Below are 20,430 nucleotides of genomic sequence, written 5' to 3'. Positions count from 1 at the left end.
CTCCACTTCCCCGCCCACTCCCCGTAACCCTTTAATATCCCACCCAGTCTAACCAACAACTTTACGGATGCAGTAGCACAGTGGTTATGTAACCGGACCAGTAATCCACAGACCTGGACTCACGATCGAGAGACGTGAATTCAAATCCCACCAGGGCAGCTGGGGAATTTAAATTCAGTTCATTAAATTAATCTGGAATATATAGCTAGTGTCAGTAATGGTGACTATCAAACTACAGGTTTGTCGTAAAAACTCATCTGGTTCACTAATGTCCCTTTCGGGAAGGAAATCTGCCGTCCTTACCCGGTCTGGCCGATATGTGACTCCAGACACACAGCAATGTGGTTGACTCTTAACTGCCCTCTGAAATGGCAGCTCACCTTTTTGAGGGCAATTAGAGGAGGGCAATAAATGCTGGCCTTGATGTGCACATCACGTAAATTAATTTTAAAACATTTATATAGAGACTTTAGCGTAGTAAATAAAAATCCCAAAGTGCTTCACAGGAATACCATCAGACAAAAATTTGTGCTCAGTTGTGAGGCTAACAACAACACCTTGCATTTATATAGTCCCAAGGCGCTTCACAGGAGTGTTATGAGATAGAACAATTTGACACCAAGCCCCATAAGGAGAAATTAGTGCAGGTGACCAAAAGCTTGGTCAAAGAGGTAGGTTTTAAGGAGCGTCTTGAAGGAGAGAGGTGGAGAGGCGCAGAGGTTTAGGGAGGGAATTCCAGAGCTTGGGGCCCAGGCAGCTGAAGGCACAGCCACCGATGGTTGAGCAATTATAATCAGTGATGCTCAAGAGGACAGAATTAGAGGAGCGCAGACATCTCGGGGGGTTGTGGGGTTGGAGGAGGTTACAGAGATAGGGAGGGGCGGTGCCTTGGAGGGATTTATAAATAATGACGGCAATTTTCAAATCGAGGCATTGCTTAACCGGAAGCCAATATATCTCAGTGAGCACAGGCGTGATGGGTGAGCAGGACTTAGTCGAGTTAGGATAGCCGTGTTTTGGGTCACCTCTAGTTTACGTAGGACCAGATATTAAAGGTTGACCAGATAGAGGGCTTCAACATTATGGAGGGTTATCATAAAAGTAAAAAATGAGAGATTGTTTCCACTGGTCAGTTAAACAGTAATGAGAGGGGAGTGAGCAGGAGAGTGGGATTAGACTGGGTGGGATATTAAAGGGTATGGGGAGGGAGAGTGGGGTTAGACTGGGTGGGATATTAAAGGGTACGGGGAGGGAGAGTGGGGTTAGACTGGGTGGGATATTAAAGGGTGCAGGAAGTGAGGGGAGAGTGGGATATTAGAGGATGCGGGGAGTGAGGTGGAGAGTGGGCTTAGACCGGGGTGGGATATTAAAGGGTACGGGGAGAGTGGGATTAGACTGGGTGGGATATTAAAGGGTATGGGGTGAGGGGGAGAGTGGGACGAGACTGGGTGGGATATTAAAGGGTACGGGGAGTGAGGGGGAGAGTGGAATTAGACTGGGTGGGATATTAAAGGGTGCGGGGAGTGAAGGGGAGAGTGGGGTTAGACTGGGTGGGATATTAAAGGGTGCGGGGAGTGAGGGGGAGAGTGGGATTAGACTGGGTGGGATATTAAAGGGTATGGGGAGTGAGGGGGAGAGTGGGATTAGACTGGGTGGAATATTAAAGGTTATGGGGAGTGAGGGGGAGAGTGGGATTAGACTGGGTGGAATATTAAAGGTTATGGGGAGTGAGGGGAGAGTGGGATTAGACTGGGTGTGATATTAAAGGGTACGGAGAGTGAGGGGGAGAGTGGGATTAGACTGGGTGGGATATTAAAGGGTACGGGGAGTGAGGGGAGAGTGGGATTAGACTGGGTGGGATATTAAAGGGTGCGGGGAGTGAGGGGAGAGTGGGATTAGACTGGGTGTGATATTAAAGGGTACGGAGAGTGAGAGGGAGAGTGGGATTAGACTGAGTGGGATATTAAAGGGTGCGGGGAGTGAGGGGGGAGTGGGATTAGACTGGGTGTGATATTAAAGGGTACGGAGAGTGAGGGGGAGAGTGGGATTAGACTGGGTTGGTTGTGCACACCCTGTGGGCTGAATGGGTTATTTCCGCGTGCAGTTGTATAGGACGAACTGGACATGGATCAGGAGCAGGGAGCCTGGCAAAATTGGCCCTCTCTACCCAAGGAGAGACTGGGGCCAACTGCAGCATCTCAGTAGCTGCCTCAGGTAGCAGCGCGAGGACCATGGACCGGGCTTGGAGCCTTCCTGGTCTGTGTGGCTCGGTGACGTGTCACCTTCATGTCCTTCTCGGCCTGCCTGCAGCCTTCGACACGCTGGCTACTCCATCCTCCTCTAACGCCTCTCCACCATCGTCCAGCTGGGTGGGACTGCACTCGCCTGGTTCCATTCTTATCTCTCTAATCGTCGCCAGAGAATCACCTGCAATGGTTTCTCTTCCTGCTCCCGCATCGTTACCTCTGGTGTCCCCCAAGGATCTATCCTTAGTTCCCACCTATTTCTCATCTACATGTTGCTCCTTGACAACATCATCCGAAAACACAGCGTCAGTTTCTACATGTACGCTGATGACACCCAGCTCTACCTCACCACCACTTCTCTCCACCGTCTCGAAATTGTCAGACTGCTTGTCCCACATCCCGTTCTGGATGAGCAGAAATTTACTCCAATTGAATATTGGGAAGACCCAAGCCATTGTTTTCGGTCCCCGCCACGAACTCCGTTCCCCAGCCACTGACTCCATCCCTCTCCCCAACTCCTGTCTGAGGCTGAACCAGACTGTTCGCAACCTCGGGGTCATATTTAACCCGAACTGAGCTTCCAGCCACATATCCACTATTTCCACCTCTGTAACATCGCCCACCTCCGCCCCTGACTCAGCTCATCCGCTGCTGAAACCCTCATCCGTTCCTTTGTTACCTCGAGACTTAACTATTCCAACACACTCCTGGCTGGCCGCCAACATTCTACTCGACATAAACTTGAGGTCGTCCAAAACCCGGCTGCCCCCGTGTCCGAACTCGCACCGAGTCCCGCTCACCCATCACCCCCTGTACTCACTGCCCCGTGTCCTAACTCACACCGAGTCCCGCTCAACCATCACCCCCTGTGCTCACTGCCCCGTGTCCTAACTCACACCGAGTCCCGCTCACCCATCACCCCCTGTACTCACTGCCCGTGTCCTAACTCACACCGAGTCCCGCTCACCCATCACCCCCTGTACTCACTGCCCGTGTCCTAACTCACACCGAGTCCCACTCACCCATCACCCCCTGTACTCACTGCCCGTGTCCTAACTCGCACCGAGTCCCGCTCACCCATCACCCCCTGTGCTCACTGCCTCGTGTCCTAACTCGCAACGAATCCCGCTCACCCATCACCCCCTGTACTCACTGCCCCGTGTCCTAACTCGCACCGAATCCCGCTCACCCATCACCCCCTGTGCTCACTGCCTCGTGTCCTAACTCACACCGAGTCCCGCTCACCCATCACCCCCTGTGCTCATTGCCCCGTGTCCTAACTCACACCAAGTCCCACTCACCCATCACCCCCTGTACTCACTGCCCCGTGTCCTAACTCGCACCAAATCCCGCTCACCCATCACCCCGTGTTCACTGCCTCGTGTCCTAACTCGCACCGAATCCCGCTCACCCATCACCCCCTGTACTCACTGCCCCGTGTCCTAACTCGCCCCGAGTCCCGCTCACCCATCACCCCCTGTGCTCACTGCCCCATGTCCTAACTCGCATCGAATCCCGCTCACCCATCACCCCCTGTGCTCGCTGCCCCATGTCCTAACTCACACCGAGTCCCGCTCACCCATCACCCCCTGTGCTCACTGCCCCGTGTCCTAACTCGCACCGAGTCCCGCTCACCCATCACCCCCTGTACTCACTGCCCCGTGTCCTAACTCGCACCAAGTCCCGCTCACCCATCACGCCCTGTGCTCACTGCCTCGTGTCCTAACTCACACCGAGTCCCGCTCACCCATCACCCCCTGTGCTCACTGCCCCGTGTCCTAACTCACACCGAGTCCCGCTCACCCATCACCCCCTGTGCTCACTGCCCCGTGTCCTAACTCGCACCGAGTCCCGCTCACCTATCACCCCCTGTGCTCACTGCCTCGTGTCCTAACTCACACCGAGTCCCACTCACGCATCACCCCCTGTGCTCACTGCCCCGTGTCATAACTCACACCGAGACCCGCTCACCCATCTCCCACTGTGCTCACTGCCCCATGTCCTAACTCGCGCCGAGTCCCGCTCACCCATCAGCCCCTGTGCTCACTGCCCCGTGTCCTAACTCGCACCGAGTCCCGCTTACCTATCACCCCCTGTGCTCACTGCCCTGTGTCCTAACTTGCACCGAGTCCCGCTCATCCATCACCCCCTGTGCTCGCTGCCCCCGTGTCCTAACTCGCACCGAGTCCCGCTTACCTATCACCCCCTGTGCTCACTGCCCCGTGTCCTAACTCGACCCGAGTCCCGCTCACCCATCACCCCCTGTGCTCACTGCCCCCGTGTCCTAACTCGCCTAGAGTCCCGCTCATCCATCACCCCCTGTGCTCACTGCCCCCGTGTCCTAACTCGCACCGAGTCCCACTCACCCATCACCCGCTGTGCTCGCCGACCTACATTGGCTCCCGGTCCGGCAACACCTCGATTTCAAAATTCTCACCCTTGTGTTCCATGGCCCTCGCCCCCTCCCTATCTCTGTATTCTCCTACAGCCCCACAAACCCCCCCCCCCCCAGAGATCTCTGCCCTCCTCTAATTCTGCCCTCCTGACCATCCCTGATTATAATCGCTCCACCATCGGTGGCCGTGCCTTCAGCTGCCTGGGCCCCAAGCTCTGGAACTCCCTCCCTAAACCTCTCCGCCTCTCTTTCCTCCTTCAAGTTGCTGTTGTTCTTGCTGCGCGCTTCACCGACCGGCGGGGAAAAGCACCGCGGTGAATTAACGAAGACTCCTCACTCCCCCCGCCCCCCGTCCCGTACCTCAGGTTGCTCTGGGGGCAGGCCTTCTCGAACTGGGCCCGCAGGTGGTCAAAGTCCCGTCCCCCGAAGATGGCGTCCTTGAAGTAGGCCAGCTCGGTGAAATAGTGGCGGGCGGTGGCTGGGGGGTGGGGACGGCTCCCGGTCGCCGGCGGGGGCTCCAGGTGCAGTACGGTGGCCGTCAGGCCCCCCACGGTCAGCTTGAGCAGCAGCTCGGCCTTCACGCTGTCCAGGGACGGGGGCGGCTGAGCTTTACCTATGGGGAGAACGGTGGACAGGTTTAGGCAGTCGGTTGACGGTGGAACCCCCACCCCTCCCCTCCCCCGATCTCCCCCATCCCACACTTCAACCATTAAACGGGTCCAAACAGCCCCTTCCCTTTTTACACTAGTCGACCCCAGCATCTCCCCCAGTACCTGCTCTCTCCAGGAAAGCCTTCAATTCTCTCTTCACCAGCGCGGACACGATGGGCCGAATGGCCTCCCTCTGTGTCGTGATTTTCTATGAACACCATTATACACAGGTCATTCTCCCATCAACATTAACCTGCCCCTTCTCCAATGGGCCTGCTTTGTATTCCCAGCTTTTATTGTCGCATTTTTACACCAGTTACCCCACAACTCAACTATCTGTGGATGAAAACATTCCACTTGACTTCAAACCATTGAGGTTTCAGCCCGAGTCCATACTAGCTCACTGACAGAGCAATCCCAAACTAATCCCACTGCCCCACTCTCTCCCCATAGCCCTGTATCAATCCCAAACTAATCCCACTGCCCCGCTCTCTCCCCATAGCCCTGTCTCAATCCCAAACTAATCCCACTGCCCCGCTCTCTCCTCATAGCCCTGTATCAATCCCAAACTAATCCCACTGCCCCGCTCTCTCCCCATAGCCCTGTATCAATCCCAAACTAATCCCACTGCCCCGCTCTCTCCCCATGGCCCTGTATCAATCCCAAACTAATCCCACTGCCCCGCTCTCTCCCCATAGCCCTGTATCAATCCCAAACTAATCCCACTGCCCCGCTCTCTCCCCATAGCCCTGTATCAATCCCAAACTAATCCCACTGCCCCGCTCTCTCCCCAGAGCCCTGTATCAATCCCAAACTAATCCCACTGCCCCGCTCTCTCCCCATAGCCCTGTATCAATCCCCAAACTAATCCCACTGCCCCGCTCTCTCCCCATAGCCCTGTATCAATCCCAAACTAATCCCACTGCCCCGCTCTCTCTCCATAGCCCTGTATCAATCCCCAAACTAATCCCACTGCCCCGCTCTCTCCCCATAGACCTGTATCAATCCCAAACTAATCCCACTGCCCCGCTCTCTCCCCATAGCCCTGTATCAATCCCCAAACTAATCCCACTGCCCCGCTCTCTCCCCATAGCCCTGTATCAATCCCAAACTAATCCCACTGCCCCGCTCTCTCCCCAGAGCCCTGTATCAATCCCCAAACTAATCCCACTGCCCCGCTCTCTCCCCATAGCCCTGTATCAATCCCAAACTAATCCCACTGCCCCGCTCTCTCCCCAGAGCCCTGTATCAATCCCCAAACTAAACCCACTGCCCCGCTCTCTCCCCATGGCCCTGTAACAATCCCAAACTAATCCCACTGCCCCGCTCTCTCCCCATGGCCCTGTATCAATCCCAAGTAAGGGAGGCGAGAGAGGGAGTGCCATCCACCCCACACAACCCGATTACCCCAACTCGACAGCCTGAGAACAGATGCTGTGTATGGAGCGCACTGTGCCCCCAGCTCTTACTAACCTTGCTGTCTGTTCATACACTGTAAACTGGGGTGAGGGCTGGGGAAGCTCCCGTAGCGGTGCGGGCTGTTCATCAGCTGAAGGATGATAAAAGAGCAACACATTAATACAACAGCAGCTGGAATAACGAGTGATTAACTGGTTATTTCCCATGACCATGTCAGCTGTGGCTCAGTGGGTAGCACTCGCCCCTTGGAGTCAGAAGGTCATGGGTTCAAGTCCCCACTCTAGAGCAGTACTGAGGTAGCGCCGCACTGTCGGAGGGGCAGTACTGAGGGAGCGCCGCACTGTCGGAGGGGCAGCACTGAGGGAGCGCCGCACTGTCGGAGGGGCAGTACTGAGGGAGCGCCGCACTGTCGGAGGGACAGTACTGAGGGAGCGCCGCACTGTCGGAGGGGCGGTACTGAGGGAGCGCCGCACTGTCGGAGGGGCAGTACTGAGGGAGCGCCGCACTGTCGGAGGGGCAGTACTGAGGGAGCACCGCACTGTCGGAGGGGCAGTACTGAGGGAGCGCCGCACTGTCGGAGGGGCAGCACTGAGGGAGCGCCGCACTGTCGGAGGGGCAGTACTGAGGGAGCGCCGCACTGTCGAAGGGGCAGCACTGAGGGAGCGCCGCACTGTCGGAGGGGCGGTACTGAGGGAGCGCCGCACTGTCGGAGGGGCAGTACTGAGGGAGCGCCGCACTGTCAGAGGTGCCGTCTTTCGGGTGAGACATTAAACCGAGACCCCGCTTGCCCTCTCAGGTGGGTGTAAAAGATCCCGCGGCCACTATTGGAAGAAGAGCAGGGGAATTCTCCCCAGTGTACTGGGACCAATATTTATCCCTCGATCAACATCACTAAAAACAGATGATCTGGGTCATTATCACGTTGTTGTTTGTGCGGAAATTGGTTGCTGCGTTTCCCACGTTACATCAGTGACTACGCTTCAAAAAGTACTTCATTGGCTGTAAAGCGCTTTGGGACGTGCTGAGTTGGTGAAAGGCGCTATATAAATGCAAGCGGTTGCTGTTACTTACGCCTGCTGCCAGCGAGGAGGGCTGGAGGGGGCAGCTGCTGTAGTCGCTGAGCATCGAGCTTTCCAGGTCCACCTCCGACAGCTCACTCACCGACTGCACCGAAGCCACGCTGCTGGTCATCGGGGCCATGGAGAAGAACATGTCCGCGGGCACTGCCAACGGCAACAGAGGAACGTTTACAACACGAGGCTGGACGGCAGACCTGCACAGCCCCTCTCCACCCCACCCTGACACCAGCCCTCCCCGATCCCCACCATCCACCGACCTTCCCCGACACCCACCCACCCCCCCGCACTCCACCGACCCCCGCCCCTCCATGACCTCCCCCACCTCCAGCGACCCTCCCCCACTCCCCACCCTCCAGCGACCCTACCCCCCCCCACCCTCCAGCGACCCTACCCCCCCCACCCTCCAGCGACCCTACCCCCCCCCACCCTCCAGCGACCCTCCCCCCCCTCACCCTCCAGCGACCCTCCCCCCCCCCACCCTCCAGCGACCCTCCCCCCCCCCACCCTCCAGCGACCCTACCCCCCCCCACCCTCCAGCGACCCTCCCCCCCCTCACCCTCCAGCGACCCTACCCCCCCCCCACCCTCCAGCGACCCTCCCCCACTCCCCACCCTCCAGTGACCCTCCCCCCCCTCACCCTCCAGCGACCCTACCCCCCCCACCCTCCAGCGACCCTCCCCCCCCTCACCGACCCCTCCCCCGACCCCCCTCCACTGACCCTCGCCACCGACCCCCCCCCCGCCACGACCTCCCCCACCCCCCCTCCACCAACCCTTCCCCACCACCCCCCCTGCCACCGACCCCTCCCCCCCCCAAACGCCTCCCCCCTCCACCGACCCTCGCCCCGGACCGACCACCCCCTTCACCGAACCTCCACGACCCCCCCCATTCCCCCTCTCCACCGACCTCCCCCATCAGCCCCCCCCCTCCATCGATCCCTCCCCCACCCCCCCCCCCGTCCACCGACCCCCACCCCGACACCAACCCCCACCCCCTCCCTCCGACCCCCACTGGGCGCGGGACCCGCAGGATCAAAATGCTCTGGTTTCCTCCCTCCCTCCTGAGTGGCTAATCACAGCCAGAGCAGCAGCTCGGGGTTGGGGGTGGGGTTGGGGGGGGTACGATTGGTTTCGGTGGGACTGAAGGCAGTAAGATTTCAAAATCCCAGCTTCAGATTATCCGGGAATTCTGGGCGCTGGGGCGAGGAGCGGGACTGGGCTTGACCGTGACGCACTCCATGGTCGAACAGCCGGCGACACTCGTGACCGGGCAGGGGGTCAAGGGACGGCACTGCCCTGAAGACCAGGTTCATGCGCGGGGCTCTGGAACGGCAGGGACTGCAACATTTGGCTGGGGTTTCCTCCCCGCCAGCACTCCACAAGGGACAGCCCGACTCCTCCTCCCTCTCCCTCTCCGCAACCCGGCCACGCCACTCCCGGCGAGAGGAGCCTGGCAACAGTCGTGCCAGCGAGTTCTCCCTCCCTCCCCTCGAGGAAGCACCACATGTCTCCTCGGTGGGGGGGGGGGGGTGGGGGGGGAATTAATGGGTGTCAGTCGGGAAACTGGCATGGCTGCATGGTCAGATCAGGAATGGGGGAGTGTGGGGGGTGAGCTGTTTCCAATCCCGGCTCTGTACATGCAGGTACAGCAGGTGGTGAAGGCGGCAAATGGCCTTCATAGCTAGGGGATTTGAGTATAGGAGCAAGGAGGTCTTACTGCAGTTGTACAGGGCCTTGGTCACGCCACACCTTGAATATTGTGTGCAGTTTTGGTCTCCTAATCTGAGGAAGGACGTGCTTGCTTTTGAGGGAGTGAGGCGAAGATTCCCGGGATGGCAGGACTGACATATGAAGAAAGACTGGATCGACTACGCTTCTATTCACTGCAATTTAGAAGAATGAGAGGGGATCTCATAGAAACATATAAAATTCTGACGGGATTGGACAGGTTAGATGCGGGAAGAAACATAGACATAGAAACATAGAAAATAGGTGCAGGAGTAGGCCATTCGGCCCTTCGAGCCTGCACTGCCATTCAATGAGTTCATGGCTGAACATGCAACTTCAGTACCCCATTCCTGCTTTCTCACCATACCCCTTGATTCCCCTAGTAGTAAGGACTACATCTAACTCCTTTTTGAATATATTTAGTGAATTGGCCTCAACAACTTTCTGTGGTAGAGAATTCCACAGGTTCACCACTCTCTGGGTGAAGGAGTTTCTCCTCATCTCGGTCCTAAATGGCTTACCCCTTTTCCTTAGACTGTGACCCCTGGTTCTGGACTTCCCCAACGTTGGGAACATTCTTCCTGCATCTAACCTCTCTAAACCCGTCAGAATTTTAAACGTTTCTATGAGATCCCTTCGCATTCTTCTGAACTCCAGTGAATACAAGCCCAGTTGATCCAGTCTTTCTTGATATGTCAGTCCCGCCATCCCGGGAATCAGTCTGGTGAACCTTCGCTGTACTCCCTCAATCGCAAGAATGTCCTTCCTCAGGTTAGGAGAGCAAAACTGTACACAATACTCCAGGTGTGGCCTCACCAAGGCCCTGTACAACTGCAGTAACACCTCCCTGCCCCTGTACTCAAATCCCCTCGCTATGAAGGCCAACATGCCATTTGCTTTCTTAACCGCCTGCTGTACCTGCATGCCAACCTTCAATGACTGATGTACCAAGACACCCAGGTCTCGTTGCACCTCCCCTTTTCCTAATCTGTCACCATTCAGATAATAGTCTGTCTCTCTGTTTTTACCACCAAAGTGGATAACCTCACATTTATCCACATTATATTTCATCTGCCATGCATTTGCCCACTCACCTAACCTATCCAAGTCACTCTGCAGCCTCATAGCTTCCTCCTCGCAACTCACACTGCCACCCAACTTAGTGTCATCCGCAAGTTTGGAGATACTACATTTAATCCCCTCGTCTAAATCATTAATGTACAGTGTAAACAGCTGGGGCCCCAGCACAGAACCTTGCGGCACCCCACTAGTCACTGCCTGCCATTCTGAAAAGTACCCATTTACTCCTACTCTTTGCTTCCTGTCTGATAACCAGTTCTCAATCCATGTCAGCACACTACCCCCAATCCCATGTGCTTTAACTTTGCACATTAATCTCGTGTAGGACCTTGTCGAAAGCCTTCTGAAAGTCCAAATATACCACATCAACTGGTTCTCCCTTGTCCACGCTACTGGAAACATCCTCAAAAAATTCCAGAAGATTTGTCAAGCATGATTTCCCTTTCACAAATCCATGCTGACTTGGACCTATCATGTCACCTCTTTCCAAATGCGTTGCTTTGACATCCTTAATAATTGATTCCATCATTTTACCCACTACTGAGGTCAGGCTGACCGGTCTATAATTCCCTGTTTTCTCTCTCCCTCCTTTTGTAAAAAGTGGGGTTACATTGGCTACCCTCCACTCCATAGGAACTGATCCAGAGTCAATGGAATGTTGGAAAATGACTGTCAATGCATCCGCTATTTCCAAGGCCACCTCCTTAAGTACTCTGGGATGCAGTCCATCAGGCCCTGGGGATTTATCGGCCTTCAATCCCATCAATTTCCCCAACACAAATTCCCCGACTAATAAGGATTTCCCTCAGTTCCTCCTTCTTACTAGACCCTCTGACCCCTTTTATATCTGGAAGGTTGTTTGTGTCCTCCTTAGTGAATACTGAACCAAAGTACTTGTTCAATTGGTCTGCCATTTCTTTGTTCCCCGTTATGACTTCCCCTGATTCTGACTGCAGGGGACCTACGTTTGTCTTTACTAACCTTTTTCTCTTTACATATCTATAGAAACTTTTGCAGTCCGTCTTAATGTTCCCTGCAAGCTTCCTCTCGTACTCTATTTTCCCTGCCCTAATCAAACCCTTTGTCCTCCTCTGCTGAGTTCTAAATTTCTCCCAGTCCCTGGGTTCACTGCTATTTCTGGCCAATTTGTATGCCATTTCCTTGGCTTTAATACTATCCCTGATTTCCCTTGATAGCCACGGTTGAGCCACCTTCCCTTTTTTATTTTTACGCCAGACAGGGATGTACAATTGTTGTAGTTCATCCATGCGGTCTCTAAATGTCTGCCATTGCCCATCCACAGTCAACCCCTTAAGTATCATTCGCCAATCTATCCTAGCCAATTCATGCCTCATACCTTCAAAGTTACCCTTCTTTAAGTTCTGGACCATGGTCTCTGAATTAACTGTTTCATTCTCCATCCTAATGCAGAATTGCACCATATTATGGTCACTCTTCCCCAAGGGGCCTCGCACAACGAGATTGCTAATTAATCCTCTCTCATTACACAACACCCAGTCTAAGATGGGCTCCCCGCTAGTTGGTTCCTCGAAATATTGGTCTAGAAAACCATCCCTTGTGCACTCCAGGAAATCCTCCTCCACCGTATTGCTTCTAGTTTGGTTAGCCCAATCTATATGCATATTCGAATGTTCCCGATGTTGGGGAAGTCCAGAACCAGGGGTCACAGTCTAAGGATAAGGGGTAAGCCATTTAGGACCGAGATGAGGAGAAACGTTTTTTCTCCAGAGAATTGTGAACCTGTGGAATTCTCTACCACAGAGAGTAGTTGAGGCCAGTTCGTTAGATATATTCAAAAGGGAGTTAGATGTGGCCCTTACGGCTAAAGGGATCAGGGGGTATGGAGAGAAAGCAGGAATGGGCTACTGAGGTGAATGATCAGCCATTATCTTCTTGCATGGTGGTGCAGGCTCGAAGGGCAGAATGGCCTGCTCCTGCACCTATTTTCTATGTTTCTATGTCCTGTTAGTCCAGCTCAGCTAGTAAAAGGGTAACAGTTGAGGAGTGTTTTTGTGACTGGAAGGCTGTTTCCAGTGGGGTTCCGCAGGTCTCAGTACTCGGTCCCTTCCTTTTTGTAGTATATATATCAATGATTTACACTTAAATGTATGATAAAGAAATTTGCAGATGATACAAGCATCGGCTGTGTGGTTGACAGTGCACCGACGCCAAGCGGATTGCTTACCCCTGTTCTCGGTGCCGACAAGGGAGTCCAGCTCATCGGCCTTGGGGCGGCCCAGGCTCTGGCCCGAGTGAAGCTGCTTGTTGAGGTCCTGCTCGATCAGCTTGAAATCCTCGGGATCCAGCGGCCGACTCTTACTCAGCTTTTCCTTCAGTCCGTTCACTTCTGTATCGGGCGGTTGGGGGGTGGGGGTGGTGAAATTGAAAATAAATACCACGCGGTTACATAACCCGTCCTGGAAAGAAACCGCGCGACTCCCTGGCCGGCAAACACACCAGCGTTGGGTTACCGCGCCAGGACAACAGTAAGTAACAAGTTAGCTCGTCTCAGCCAATGGTGTGCAGCCGTGGCTCACAGGGTATCTCTCTCTCTCTCGCCTCGGAGTCAGAAGGTCGTGTGCTCAAGCCGCACTACAGAGACTTCTGCACAAAATCCATGCTGATACTCCCAGTGCCAGTACTGAGGGAGCGCCGCACTGTCGGAGAGGCAGTACTGAGGGAGAGCCGCACTGTCGGAGGGGCAGTACTGAGGGAGAGCCGCACTGTCGGAGGAGCAGTACTGAGGGAACGCCGCACTGTCGGAGGGGCAGTGCTGAGGGAGCGCCGCACTGTCGGAGGGGCAGTACTGAGGGAGCGCCGCACTGTCGGAGGGGCGGTACTGAGGGAGCGCCGCACTGTCGGAGGGGCGGTACTGAGGGAGCGCCGCACTGTCAGAGGGACGGTACTGAGGGAGCGCCGCACTGTCGGAGAGGCAGCACTGAGGGAGTGCCGCAATGTCGGAGGGGCAGCACTGAGGGAGCGCCGCAATGTCGGAGGGGCAGCACTGAGGGAGCGCGCACTGTCAGAGGGGCAGCGCTGAGGGAGCGCTGCACTGCCAGGCTATAAATTTCTATGATTCTATGAGAACTCAGAGGCCACGCTGGCGTGAGAAGCTTACCGGCGAGATTAAGTGTGCTGAGTAAATCTAGCAGGTTGGAGATCTGTAGCGGGCTCAGGAACAGGTGCAGCGACCCCATCTTCCCATCTAATTCCAACTGCAAGATAAACACAGGTGAAACAAAGAAACGGAACACTGCTCCGAGGGGAGGAGAAAATCAACCGTGTTTGCTGCTCCTGATCCCAATCCTGCCATTTTTGTTGGGTAAGGGTATTAAGCCTTACAGAACCAAGGTGTGTAGATGGAGTTAAGATACACATTAGCCGTGATCTAAGTGAATGGCAGAAGAGGTTTGAGGGGCCGAATGGCCTCCTGCTGTTCCTTCTTTCTGATTGCCGTCTTACGGATGAGACATTAAGCCGAGGCCCCATCTGCCCTCTCGGGTGGATGCAAAAGATCCCAGGGTCACTCTTGGAAGAACAACAGGGGGAGTTCTCTCCGGTGTCCTGGGCCAATATTGATTCCTCAACCAACATCACTTAAAACAGGTTGTGTGGTCGTTATCTCATTGCTGTTAGTGGGAGCTTGCTGTGCGCAAATTGGCTGCTGTGACGACACTCCAAAAAAGTACCTAATTGGCTGTAAAGCGTTGTGAACATACGAAATAGGAGCAGGAGTAGGCTACTCGGACCCTCGAGTCACCAGACTGATTCCTGGGATGGGGGGATTGTCCTATGAGGAGAGATTGAGCAGACTGGGCCGATGTTCTCTGGAGTTTAGAAGAATGAGAGGTGATCTCATTGAAACATATAACATTCTTACAGGGCTTGACAGGGTAGATGCAGGGAGGGTGTTTCCCCCCTGGGCTGGGGAGTCTAGAACCAGGGGTCACAGTCTCAGGATAAGGGGTCGGCCATTGAGGACGGAGATGAGGAGGAATTTCTTCACTCAGAGGGTGGTGAATCTTTGGAATTCTCTGCCCCAGAGGGCTGTGGAGGCTCAGTCGTTGAGTATATTCAAGGCTGGGATCAATAGATTTTGGGATATTAAGGGAATCGAGGGATATGGGGAATCGGGCGGGAAAGTGGAGTTGAGGTCGAAGATCAGCCGTGATCGTATTGAATGGGGGAGCAGGCTCGAGGGGCCGAATGGCCGACTCCTGCTCCGATTTCTGTTCTTATGAACGATATGATCATCAAAATACGGCAGAGGTATTTAATAAAGAAAGACTTGCATTAATGTAGCATCTTTCCCGACCAGCGGACGTCACAAAGCGCTTTATCGTCAATGAAGTACTTTGTGGAGCGCAGTCACTGTTGGATTGTGGGAAACGCGGCAGCCAACTTGCGCACAGCAAGCTCCCGCAAACGGCAATGCGATAATGACCAGATTTCGCAGGACCAGCGACTCACGTGGCAAGCAGGCACAGTGCGCTCCCCTTGCCCTGATTTGGCGATTCCCCCCCCGCCGCACTAACCTTCGGCCCGGGTAGAGCGTCGTTCTGCTTGAGCTTCACAGTCATCTCCATGCAGCCCGTACAGCTGCCGATCTGCACGGGTTGCGAGGGTGGGGACGGGGGGCCTCCCTCCGCAGTCCGGCTGCTCGCTTCGGTGAAACCGTCCGCTTCTCCGGCGGAGGAGGCAGGCGGCTCCGTTTGCTGCGGGGAGAGACGATCCCAGCACATTTTATTCAACAACAAAAAAAAACACTGGCCCTGAAATTCCGAGTCGGCCTTCCCGCGGGCATTTGAGAGAGAAAAAAAAAAAAATCCACACTGACCTGAAGCTGCTGCCCACGTCCGCACTCCCGAGCCTGCGGCCTCCTTCGACTGGCAGTCTCAGCACGTGCACGTGGGGACGTGCGCAGTGCTGGAGCTGGCGTCACATGGCTCTGGGCAGCCAATCAGGTAAGGTATCATAGTAATAGGAGTTCCGCAGGGTCCTAAACTCCCATTACTAAAGAAACATAGAAATTTAGTAATAGGAGTTCCGCAGGGTCCTAAACTCCCATTACTAAAGAAACATAGAAATTTACAGCGCAGAAGGCCATTTCGGCCCATCGTGTCTGCGCCGGCCGACAAAGAGCCTTGGTCAGCAGCCCTAAAGGTTACATACAAACCCAAGAGCAATGACTATGATTGTGATAGAACCAAAACACAGCCCCAAACATCCAAAACAATAATTAAAAAATATTAAATAATTACACTACATTCATCTAAATTAAAGTTATTAAAGTTTTTTTTTTAATAAACTTACCATTGTGGGGAGGGTTTTTAATAATAATAATATGTTTTAACAACTTTATTTTGAGATTTTTTTGGTTTTTTTTTTTAAAAACACTTGCGCCTGTAAAAGTCGGCTATGCACCTGTTTTTTCAGGCGCAAGATTTTTAAGGACATTTGTAAGCGCAAATATCAGAAATTGCCACTTACAAGTGTCCTCGCTCCTGGTCTGGCTACGGTCGGTCAGGCCAGAAACTTGACAGATCGGAAATGCCAGTTTCCAACGCATGCGCATTGCCGCCGGAAACCGTCATTTCCGACGCCTTCCCGGATCCGTAGGGACTCCATATGGACTCAGGGCGGCGGGAATTTCAGGGCCACTGTTTGAAGAAAATCGCTTCCGGCGAACACCTTATCCGCAGAATCTACCTCACGAGCAATGCTCCCTCGGAGCTGGGGAAGGGTGGAAATTTAAAGGGACCGCGCACTAAAAGGTACAGTCCACGCAGTAGGAAGCACAGTTTACAGGGAGCACTGCTCACGACAACTGGCTCATTCATTCAAGAAAGACTTGGATTTATATAGCCCCTTTCACGACCACCGGACGTCCCAAAGCCCATTACAGCCAATGAAGTACTTTTGGAGTGTAGTCACTGTTGGATTGTGGGAACCGCGGCAGCCAACTTGCGCACAGCAAGCTCCCACAAACAGCGATGTGATAATGGCTAGATCATTTTCATTATGTTGATTTGAGGGATACTCCCCTTGCTCTTCTTCGAAATAGTGCCATGGGATCTTTTACATCCACTTGAAGAGCAGACGGGACCTCGGTTTAACATCTCATCCGAAAGACGGCACCTCTGACAGGGCAGCGTTCCCTCAGGACTGCACTGTAGTCAGTGTAGATTTATGTGCTCGAGTTCCTAGAGTGGGATTCGAACCCACGACCTTCTGACTCTGAGCCACAGCTGACATCAGGGCAAGTTTGCCTCATAAACCTTTGGGAGTTGCAACGCCTGCTCAGCTTGGCTCCGTCAGTATCACTCTCTCACCCCAGAGTCGCTTTCGCACGGAATGCAAGACCTTGCTTTCTGCTGGTTGGCCCAGCCGCTGCTTACCACCCATTATCAATGTCAGCCCTGGCTCAGTGGGTAGCACACTCACCTCCGAGTCAGAAGGTTGTGGGTTCAAGTCCAGGGAGCGCCGCACTGTCGGAGGGGCGATGCTAAAGGAGTGCCGCACTGTCGGAGGGGCGGTGCTGAGGGAGCGCCGCACTGTTGGAGGGGCGGTGCTGAGGGAGCGCCGCACTGTCGGAGGGGCGGTGCTGAGGGAGCGCCGCACTGTCGGGGGGGCGGTGCTGAGGGAGCGCCGCACTGTTGGAGGGGCGGTGCTGAGGGAGCGCCGCACTGTCGGGGGGGCGGTGCTGAGGGAACGCCGCACTGTCGGAGGGGCGGTACCGAGGGAGCGCCGCACTGTCGGAGGGGCGGTGCTGAGGGAGCGCTGCACTGTCGGAGGGGCGGTACCGAGGGAGCGCCGCACTGTCGGAGGGGCCATCTTTTGGATGAGACATTAAACCGAGGCTCCGTCTGCCCTCTCAGGTGGATGTAAAAGATTCCACGGGCACTATTTCGAAGAAGAGCAGGGGAGTTATCCCCGGTGTGCTGGGGCCAATATTTATCCCTCAACCAACATAACCAAAAAGAAACAGATGATCTGGCTCATTATCACATTGCTGTGCGCCAATTGTCTGCTGCGTTTCCCACATTACAACAGTGACTACACTTCAAAAAGTACTTCATTGGCTGTAAAGCGCTGAGACATCCGGTGGAGGTGAAAGTCGCTATATAAACGCAATTCTTTATTTTTTTCTTTTATTCTTTGCTCCTGCGGGGTGTTGATGAAGACCCTTACCTGGGGTGCGGGCGGTGAGGACAGGGGAGCCCTCCCTTGCTCGGGGAACTCCTCGTAATGCAGCAGCACCCCAGAAAACTGCAGCACCTTGTGGACGAAGGCAGGGGGTTGGTGAATGTCGATGGGAATGGGGTCTCTCTTCGAGATGCTGCCAGAATCCTTCACAGCTTCGTCGCAGTAATCCAACCTGCAGACACCGTCGCAGAAACACACCGCCGTTACTGAGGCGTCTGCGCAACGTGGAGGGAACAGCCTGGTCCACTGGCGGCTGGCTCCCCACATCCGTCGTACCCTCTACCTCCCACACCACAACTAACGGGCAGTAAGCTCCTCTCTGCCTTCGAATGCGATGTGATGACGCTTGGCAGAAAGGCACAGGCACTGGTGGCACAGAAGCTCTGTGGTATTAGGGAGGCTGAGTAAAGCTCCCTCTACACTGTCCCATCACACACTCCCAGGGCAGGTACAGCATGGGGTTAGATACAGAGTAAAGCTCCCTCTACACTGTCCCATCACACACTCCCAGGGCAGGTACAGGGGGTTAGATACAGAGTAAAGCTCCCTCTACACTGTCCCATCAAACACTCCCTGGGCAGGTACAGCACGGGGTTAGATACAGAGTAAAGCTCCCTCTACACTGTCCCATCAAACACTCCCAGGGCAGGTACAGGGGGTTAGATACAGAGTAAAGCTCCCTCTACACTGTCCCATCAAACACTCCCTGGGCAGGTACAGCACGGGGTTAGATACAGAGTAAAGCTCCCTCTACACTGTCCCATCAAACACTCCCAGGGCAGGTACAGCATGGGGTTAGATACAGAGTAAAGCTCCCTCTACACTGTCCCATCACACACTCCCAGGGCAGGTACAGCATGGGGTTAGATACAGAGTAAAGCTCCCTCTATACTGTCCCATCAAACACTCCCAGGGCAGGTACAGCATGGGGTTAGATACAGAGTAAAGCTCCCTCTACACTGTCCCATCACACACTCCCAGGGCAGGTACAGCACGGGTTAGATACAGAGTAAAGCTCCCTCTACACTGTCCCATCAAACACTCCCAGGGCAGGTACAGCATGGGGTTAGATACAGAGTAAAGCTCCCTCTACACTGTCCCATCAAACACTCCCAGGGCAGGTACAGCATGGGGTTAGATACAGAGTAAAGCTCCCTCTACACTGTCCCATCACACACTCCCAGGACAGGTACAGCACGGAGTCCCACCCAGCCCCAAGAGTTCCACCGAGTCGCTGAAACTCTTCTCATTAAAAACGCAAGAATTAGGAGCAGGGGTCGGCCATTCGAGCCTGCCCCGCCATTCAATACGATCATGGCTGATCTGATCTTGGCCTCAACTCCCCTTCCCTGCCCGCTCCCCATAACCCGTGACTCAGTTATCGTTCAAAAATTTACCTGTCTCTGCCTTAAATATATTCAATGACCCAGCCTCCACAGCTCTCTGGGGCAGCGAATTACACAGATTTACAACCCTCTGAGAGAAGAAATTCCTCCTCATCTCAGTTTTAAATGGGCAGCCCCTTATTCTGAAACTATGCCCCTAGTTCTAGATTCTCCCATGAAGGGAAACATCCTCTCAGCATCCACCTTGTCAAGCCCCCTCAGAATCTGATACGTTTCGATAAGATCACCTCTCATTTTTCTAAACTGCAATGAGTCGAGGCCCAACCTACTCAAGCTTTCTTCAAAAGTCAACCCCTTCATCTCAGGAATCAACCGAGTGAACCTTCTCTGAACTGCCTCCAAGGCAAGTATATCCTTCCTTAAATACGGAGACCAAAACTGTACGCAGTACTCCAAGTGTGGCCTCACCAATACCCTGTACAGTTGCAGCAGGACTTCTCTGCTTTTATACTCCATCCCCCTTGCACTAAAGCCCAACGTTCCATTGGCCTTCCTGATCACTTGCTGTACCTGCATACTAACTTTTTGTGTTTCATGTACAAGGACGCCTGTTAACAGAAGACACTGCCTCCAATGCTGGAATCGTGCTGTTTACTGACCTTTTAATGTGCACCTCCAGGGCAACTCCAGTACTGGACCCGTCGGGAGTGTGTTCCACTCGGACAATGGTGTCGAGGAATGTCACTTTTATCCTCCGCAGCACTGTTTAATCGAAAGCAAAATTGACAAACGCCGATTTGTTTAACAAGTACCACGTACGGTAACAGCACCATAGATTCACTAGCCGACAGGAAGAACTTGCATTTCTATAGCGCCTTTCACGTACTCGGGGCTTCACGGCTGGTGAATTACTTTGGCAGTACAGTCGCACTGTTGTTTTCCTGTGAACACAGCAGGGGGTGTGCGCACAGCAAGATCTCACGAATGACCAGCTGCTCGGCCTCTGGAGGAGGGATAAATATTGGCCCCAGGACACTGGGGAGAATTATCCTGCTCTCCTTCCAATAGTGCCATGGGATCTTTTACATACAGCCGAGAGGGCAGACGGGGCCTCGGTTTAACGTCTCATCCGAAACAAGCACCGCCCTCAGTACTGCACTGGGAGTGTCAGCCCGGATTATGGGTTCACATCTCCGTCGTGGGGCTCGAACCTAGAGCTTTGACACAGGGAGTGCGCGATCCACTGAACCAATCATCAAGT

At 54.3% G+C, this 20,430-nt stretch overlaps 1 protein-coding gene across 1 annotated transcript in view; it reads right to left on the bottom strand.

The window, feature by feature from the left end:
* Window positions 1-20,430, bottom strand: part of atg2a (autophagy related 2A) — a 176,604-nt gene that overhangs the window by 125,416 nt on the left and 30,758 nt on the right. The window contains exons 4-11 of the mRNA XM_070868291.1: window positions 19,829-19,931; window positions 17,809-17,995; window positions 15,153-15,332; window positions 13,736-13,832; window positions 12,803-12,964; window positions 7,782-7,933; window positions 6,765-6,840; window positions 5,002-5,254 (exon numbers count right to left, since the gene is read on the bottom strand). Of these exons, the coding sequence (XP_070724392.1) occupies window positions 5,002-5,254; window positions 6,765-6,840; window positions 7,782-7,933; window positions 12,803-12,964; window positions 13,736-13,832; window positions 15,153-15,332; window positions 17,809-17,995; window positions 19,829-19,931 (1,210 nt within the window). The remainder of the gene's footprint in view (window positions 1-5,001; window positions 5,255-6,764; window positions 6,841-7,781; window positions 7,934-12,802; window positions 12,965-13,735; window positions 13,833-15,152; window positions 15,333-17,808; window positions 17,996-19,828; window positions 19,932-20,430) is intronic.

The sequence above is a fragment of the Pristiophorus japonicus genome, chromosome 27 (genome assembly GCF_044704955.1).
Source record: "Pristiophorus japonicus isolate sPriJap1 chromosome 27, sPriJap1.hap1, whole genome shotgun sequence".
NCBI lineage: Eukaryota > Metazoa > Chordata > Chondrichthyes > Pristiophoridae > Pristiophorus > Pristiophorus japonicus.
Note: the sequence above shows the minus strand (reverse complement) of the source record. Positions and strands in the feature narration are given on the sequence as shown.